Below are 7,728 nucleotides of genomic sequence, written 5' to 3' on the forward strand. Positions count from 1 at the left end.
TAACCAAGCCAATCATAAACTCTCAGATGAGGTTAGTGAGGGAAGTTGGTGAGAGAGGTTAGTATTATTGTAAAACAAAATTAGGGGCTAAAAGTCAGAACCCCAATGTATTAGAGTAAAGGTTAAAGCATGAGAGTAGGCTAGGGGTAGGGGAACAGAGATCCAGCAGCGTACTAGAAATGCTGAAGGCCCAACAACAAGATCCTATGATTTTTAGGTTACAGTCAAGCCCAGTGAGAAGGGTACCTTTTAATTGCCTTCTGGAGTTCTGGTACATGCTTCGGAAACACGAACTCGGCAAAACAGCAACTCAGCAAGTAGTCAGACAATCCTGCCACTGCTTCTCAATCCTCAATCTTATCATCCGTTTAATCTCAACAATTTTCTAAACTACTGTTAAGAATGAAAATGATTGAACAACAGAACAACACAAACCAGGGATCGATCAAAGCAAATTCTGTTATGAAAGTCATGTTTTTCTTCATCAAGGTAAAAGATAATCCAAAAGTTACAGACTAAAGAGCTAATAATTAGGATCTACATAAACTACAAATTACATACAGTCATTTAAATCTCAGACAAAATAACCCAGATGGGTCTATTGAAGATTCAAATAAAGTACGTAGCTCCTGCATGACCAGTCTTTAGTTTGAAGATCCACAAATCAATTTCCAATCACTCGCTGATCTTCAACAACTTGAGGCGTTGCACTGTGCGAATGAAAGTTCTGTAAAACAACAACACGCCATAAATTGAGTTAGAAATTAATTACCGCAAACGATTCAGTTGAAATAAAGAAAGTGGCTCGTAAATTAACTGTTAACATACCTCCAAGGTACATCTTGAGCAATCAGCCAATCTCCTTCCTTATCTTGATATGTGAGTTTATAATTGTTGGAATCGTCATGCCCTGTTATCAGATAGCCAAAAAATATAGAACTTGTTATATAATTTATCTTTCACCAAATTAATTAAGTTTGAACATATTAAAGAAATGAAGGAATAGAGAATTTAGCATAGCTACTTACAGACGCAGAACATGCTGATCAAGGTGGTAGTGAGCGTTTCAAAAGAATCGTGCAGGCTTAGGTCAATTTTCCTAGCTATAGCCATTCCCTCCATCTTCACCTTCACATACATGGAGTTAGACTTCGATTGTGCACTGCGACTGCCAAAGCCAATATTTTTCAAAGCCTGATTGTTCTTGGGCTTGGCTTGGCGTCCCTGATCTTGGTGCCATATTTTCTTTCTCCAGGTCTTAATGGGTGGCCACCCCACTACACCATCTTCCTCAGCCGTCCTGATAAATAAAATTATTAAACTATTGTTAATTTCCAAGCCTTCTGAGGGAGAGATTCTACATGATTAAATGAGAATCGCTCTTTGCACCAAAGAAGAGAAAGACGTGCAAATAGATGACTAAAGATTTAGAGAGAGAGAGAGAGAGGATATACTTGTTGCTGTCAAAAGAAGAACTGTTTTCGAGGTCTTTGGGGTCGTCTTCGTCGTTGGGCTCGTTGTTCCAGTGCAATAGAGGCAGTGTTCGTGGCACCGTTTTGTCCTTTTCAAAAGCCTCATCAAAGCTGCGTTTCTTGTAGTTGCTGCAAATATCATTAGTAAAACCAAAGCTATGGAATGATGGGTGAGAGCCCATATTCTCCCTAGGCTCGTAAACATAAGCATTAAGGTCGAAACCCTTGACAGCAGTGCTTGGAAGAGCGAGACCCAACTGAAGCTCCATGTGTATCATATATCCAAACAACAATCAAACAATAAATTAAAGGAAAGTCGAAGAAGTCGTCTTGTGAGAGAGAGGGAGGAATAGAGTTTTGGGGTTCAAGTGATGCGGGTTTGTTGTTAAATAGAGAGTATTAAGTAGAAGTGTTTGTGGGCGTGTTGTGAAAATAGAGAGAGAGAGAGAGAGAGAGACAAGACGTAGAGAAAGAAGAGGGGCGGGGTGGGCGGGTAAGGAGACAGGTTGCAGGCAAGAGTTAACATGATGGTAAGGTGGTCCGTGTTATTGCCTCACTTTTGGCCGACCCATTTACCCCTCATTGTTTTCTGTTTCCAACACAAACCTATCCACGCGCATCAAAGCAGGAAGTTTTTCTTTAACTCTTGTCAATTTTCACTGACATTCATGAAGTAAAAAATCTTACGAATTTCTGGTTTCAAAAGTAACCTACACAAATAACTCAATAAAGATTAGATATGGTACATAGTCGAAAATCTTATGTTTCAAAATTTTTACCTGGACAGGAATAAAGTGAAAGTCACTTAGATTAAAAGTTAAAAACCAGTCACTGTTGTGGATTACACGTTCCCAACATTGGCGTCAATGTGATTAACCTCTTGTTGAGTGGACCAGTAGAGATTAAAAGCATATTTAAAGGGGTTAGGTTAGAGAATTGATAGTCAAACTAATGGGGTATGTGGGTCCACCACAGCCCACAGCCACTTGAATATCTTTTGAATTTGAAGTCATAGACACGTCTGGGTTCGGATCTTTTATGACATTTGCATAACCATTACGTTTCCTTTTAGTCGAATCTCTCTACTGCCAATTAAAATAATACAATATTAAATTACTTGTTATAACATGGACTACTGTACATCCACATTTATAGTGATGAAAAGACACGAGCTTAGGCTTAGGCTTATAAAAACAAAGGTATCCTCGAACGCCAGGAATACCCAATTTCTTTAGTCACTTTTTTTGGGTTCCTTTTTGTCTTGTTTTAGTTTTGAGACAGAGAGATGAAATATTAGCCTAGACAACGAAACCAAACAGCAAAATATGTCCCTCTGTCTTATCCATAATAAAGAAGATACTAATTAAAAAAATTAACAAAAAAACCCATGTCACTATGTCTATGTGCCTTGTTTTTGGTCTTTAATTAATTAATTAATTAATTATAAGATACAATGTAATTAGAGGATGATTTTTTAAACAAAAGAATCTAGCAACGTTGCCCCCCTTGACACAGAACAAACTGTCCATGTCAGTGGCAGGTTGAACAAGATATGGAGAGGCATCACTCCCATGTCACGTGATGTAGAGGCAAGGCCACGAGACAGTTGGACCATATAACACGCACGTGGCAGTACATGGGTGCCACCCACATTCGAACATTGGGTTTGCTGTCAAGCTGGTTTGGTCCAGTACCATCCCATTGATTAACCCAAATCAGAATTTGACAAGTGTATTGTTAATTTTATGAATTTCTAGTGAAACAAGTGGAAAGGTAACGTTAAGAAAGTAACAACCGAAAAGAAAAAGGTGGTTGAGTGATGACTTTAGAATCTGATTGTCGGAGGGGGGAGGTTGATTTGGTTATAATTATCACGTCTCAATTAACTTGTTTGAATATGATGGAATTACTATATTTTGCAACACACGTGGGGGAAGTAGGGTCAGTGGTAGTTGAATTAAGTAAGATATGATTTTGTCGTCTATGAATCTACAATTACCACCAGGCAGGCAGAGATCATCGTCATCATGCACCTCTGTACACTACTGTTGGAAAGCTCAAATTCAAACCACTGTTGGTCCATCCTTAGCTAAATAGAAAATGATGTTTCGTCAAATGAAGATTTACCAGTGGAATCCAGCTGCATCTCTAACAAAGTAAAGAGTAAAGATGAGGTAATTTATCATCTTCAAACATCGCATTCATTTTGAAATTACAGCAGGTTTCCCATAACCTAAACTTGACTAATATGTCATATTGTTTTAGTTGTTGATTTTTATGGATGAGAACAGTTGTATTTCATGGAACAAGACTACAACATCTCAACTACAATCTCCTTCTCCTTCCTGCTTCAAAAGTTAAGGAAATATTGAAAAACATGGAGATAAGCATCCAACCAAACAATCTCAATACTATACACTTGTACTTTCATCTAAGGAACAAGGGCCGGGTAAAATGGGTCCAGGCCCAGGAAGGAATCCACTACCATTAGGGTGAGGAAAAGCCCAAAGAGAATAAATAAAAGTGCAATGAACATGAGAATTGTAGCAAACATTTTCTCTCTAACCAATTTTGCGACTAAAGGGGCTGATAGACAGATTCATAGGGCCTTAAATAACAAAAATCATTGACACTATAAGCCTACAAAGAAAATTTTGTTTCACCATTGTATTGACAATGTAATTCTCAACTTCTTCGACTTACCTCTGATGAAGTGGATTTAGATACCTTAATTTCTCAAATTTCAGACTAAAGTTTTTTCTTTTTTAATCACAAATCACTCTATATGGTTTGTCATTGGATATCTTTATTATTTTCTTTCTTTTTAAAAACAACACTTACTAAAATTAAGTTATAGATTGAAGGGTGGTTTGTCGTCTGTCTGCACTCTGCTGTCAAACAGTAAAATTTCTGATCCGACTGTATTTGAGCAAATCTTAGTGGGGGGTTTATGAAATTGTTCGAGATAATTTATAAATAAACCCAGTCATTTCATATCGTTTAAATTGATCAAACTTGTTTTATCTGTCTCCAAACTTGACGTTAAAACTATATACAAAGCACATCTTTATTTTTAATTTCTCTAGATAGTATAATCGAACTGTAATATAAAAAGCTGCAAAAGAACGGATGCTATATGAAAATTTATAGTGTAGGTTGAAGCTGAAGTGAAGAAGCACCATTTACCGACTTTTCTTTTCATGTAATAAAATTTGGGAGGCAAGGCTAGGTGGGGGGGCTCCGCCATCTCCTTTTACTTTAAAGCTGTGTTCAATATACTTCATATAAAACCTTCAAATGCAATTAGAAAAAGATTGAACCATTGGAATTTAATTCTCTCTCTCTCTCTCTCTCTCTCTCTCTCTCTATCTATCTATATATAATGTACAGTTGAATAATGTAACATTATAAAAGCTCTAATCCACAAATGGGAAACAATAATAGAATTAATGTCAATTCAAAGTGACAGATTTCAGAAGATTGCCCATCAATAATACTCATCATAATCACAATTATTGACCGAAATATTAAGAAAGAGAACAAAAAGACAACTTTACAAAAATAAGAAAAAATTACTTTGGAACAAAGCTTTAAGATGTGTTTACAAGAAGAAATTAACGTGATCAATACTGGGTAAAGTAAGTAGATTGAATGGTTGGTTTGATGAAGAAACAGTGAGTTGGTTCATGTGATAATATGGGGGAGAAAAAGGAGAAACTTATAATGTGAAAGTAAAGGAATCGTGATCTAAAGTACTACAACATGCCAGCTTAAAAGTGATTCATATCTAATTTTTCTGTAGCTAGATACCTTCGTAATGCGTGCATTTCATATATAGTTTTCTGCAACCACATCACTATCCTTATCCCTATTCCAATTCAATTATTAATGCTAATTAATTTTGGGGTTGGTGGGTGTTTTTCATATTCCATGCATGAAATGCATCGAGAATATATATCAGAATTTGATGTTTGATTGGTGTTTTTCTAAATAATTCTTTAGTAAATTAATTAAAAAAAAAAAAAAAAAAAAAGTAGTTTGTAAAGGTGGGATGTGATGTGAAATGTGATATTGAAAGCAGCTTTAATCTTCTGTAAAAGGAAAATATTGGAGCATGAATATTTGATATTGAGGGGATGAGTATGAATTGTAGTCCACAAAGGGTTTGTCTTTTTCTACGTCTACTTAGCTGTTCATTCATTTGGTTGGTTTCTTTTACTGAAGCAGAAAAAGGACATGAATGAACTGTTGGACAACTTTACATTGTGATTATGACTGGAAAAGCAAATTATTCTCCTACAGAATAATATGCAACACAAGTCCTTCCAAACTAGTCTCAGTCTCCACCATTTTAGTAATTATTCTACTTCTTCAAACCAAGTTCAATGATTCTTGTTCCTAACATAATCCTGTTCCATTCACTTTTAAGTTTCATCGGGAGACACAGTATACATAAGAAAGATAAAAGATTGATTAGGATGAGACTCCATTCACGTGATTCATGTTGTAAAATTACAACTGCTAATAAAAGTGTCTTTAGCAATTAGCATAAAGATATGATAATTAAACCTTGGATTATGGAAGTCACAACTGACAAGAACAAGATGATGATGATAATGTGGCATGGAAATGGCAATACAAAACCCAAAGTCCAATGATAGGATATATGATTGTGTTTTGGCGGCCATCATCATGAAACACAGACAAACTTCTGCAAAAGGAGAAATTATAAACTGAAAAGCAAATGACTGGTGGTGGGTAGGGAAGGGAATCGGATCATTAATTCATTATATCCGAACAAAAACGATACTGAATATCTGAAAAAGTTAAGTCTCGTTATCAGTAGACTAGAATTAATACTCAGTCCCTAGCCGGACCTTCAAAATCTATATACAGGAGATTACATAAATTTAAAACTATAGATATAAGATATGCAAATCCGTTGTGGTGGTAGACTGGTAGTACTAAAAAAGCTGCACCATTTATATTATCATATATAAGAGTGTGTATGTATACAATTTTGAGATAGAAAGATAGTGCCTTTTGATTCTGATTTGATACCATTACGTCGATCCACAACAAAATAATTTGGTCAGTCAAGCGGAAAGCCCTTCTGAACCTAACCAAAAATACTGGATTTCAATGCTTGTTTGCATTCCATCTTTGTTATTTGCGGCAACTGTTTCAATAATCAATAATTGAGTATCACAGTTTGTATATATCTTCTGTCTCCCTCCACCTGCACACATCCTATTAACTTACATTTTTAACTCTCGTTAATAAGAGTTATCTTCTATATTATGAATAAAAATTACCATTTCATATATCCTGCACAATTGAGAGTAACTTCCACTGAAGATTATAATAAAAACCACTAGCCAAAGGAATTCAAGTCTCCTATCACTTAAATCATAAAAACATTCTGGACTTTAGTACTGTTTAAATTCATGAATGCAATGGAATTTAAAAGAATTTTTTATACTGCTTTTTTTTTGGGGGGGTCAAAAAAGTTATTGCAATATATATATATTAGTGCAAAAAGACAAATTAAAAAGATTAAAAGTTTGAAGCAAACCACATATGAAAACGTGACACTCATGCAAAAGCAGCTTGGAACTCAGTGCCAATTCGCCATTGATTGAGGGTATACTCGTGCGTGTCGAAAAGCCACCACTGATGAGTGCCACGGCCGGCCCACGATCCACTTCATATCAAATTCTTTCATAGATTATGCCTTCTGTAGAGTCTAGCTAGACGTTTGAAATCCTATATACTTACTGTTTGATGGACCATGAATCCAGGAACATGAGAATTAAGACGAGTTGTTAGCAAGCTAGAAAATATTATGGAAGTGGAGCCCAGATTTTGCTTTGCTTTTAAAGTGGGGTAAAGCTAAAGTTGAAGCAAAACGGTGCCCTCACATCAAATATCCTTTTCACCGAATTAATGGTTTAATTGTTTAATCGTGCTTCGTACTCATGCACGAGTTGAGTTCCTGTCCTGCAACCCTACAATTCTCTTTCCTATATAACCCACTCTCACGTAACTCTCTCTCCACATCCAACTGAACTCTTGTGTAACTGAAAAAAAGTAGAAACACTCATATACACCTAATGGAAAATGAACAAGTGAAGAAACAGCCTAAAAGAGGTTTGTGGAAACCAGAGGAGGACTTGCTTCTCAAAAATTATGTGGAGACACATGGTGAGGGCAACTGGGCGGCTGTATCCGAGAAATCAGGTAAATGTAGTAATAT

The 7,728-nt window shown here is 36.0% G+C and overlaps 1 protein-coding gene across 1 annotated transcript; it reads right to left on the reverse strand.

Moving 5' to 3' along the window:
- Nucleotides 1-447: 447 nt before the first annotated feature.
- LOC116130331 (auxin-responsive protein IAA29-like) lies at nucleotides 448-1,767 on the reverse strand. The gene is made up of 4 exons (XM_031416078.1): nucleotides 1,455-1,767; nucleotides 1,029-1,300; nucleotides 829-910; nucleotides 448-727 (listed from the first exon to the last, which is right to left on the reverse strand). The coding sequence occupies exons 1-4, from the start codon at nucleotides 1,748-1,750 to the stop codon at nucleotides 676-678; spliced, it is 702 nt and encodes a 233-aa protein (XP_031271938.1). The 5' UTR covers nucleotides 1,751-1,767; the 3' UTR covers nucleotides 448-675.
- Between the last annotated feature and the right edge of the window lie 5,961 nt (nucleotides 1,768-7,728).

This window comes from Pistacia vera, unplaced genomic scaffold, assembly GCF_008641045.1.
Source record: "Pistacia vera cultivar Batoury unplaced genomic scaffold, PisVer_v2 Contig219, whole genome shotgun sequence".
NCBI classification, from domain to species: Eukaryota; Viridiplantae; Streptophyta; class Magnoliopsida; order Sapindales; family Anacardiaceae; genus Pistacia; species Pistacia vera.

What these genes read in the sequence shown, in the direction of transcription:
- LOC116130331 (XM_031416078.1), bottom strand. Translation starts at nt 1,750, where the DNA reads ATGATACACATGGAGCTTCAGTTGGGTCTCGCTCTTCCAAGCACTGCT. An exon ending in GATCAGCATGTTCTGCGTCT is followed by an intron (nt 911 to 1,028) that starts GTAAGTAGCTAT and finishes ATCTGATAACAG; the next exon opens with GGCATGACGATTCCAACAAT. An exon ending in GCTCAAGATGTACCTTGGAG is followed by an intron (nt 728 to 828) that starts GTATGTTAACAG and finishes GTTGTTTTACAG; the next exon opens with AACTTTCATTCGCACAGTGC.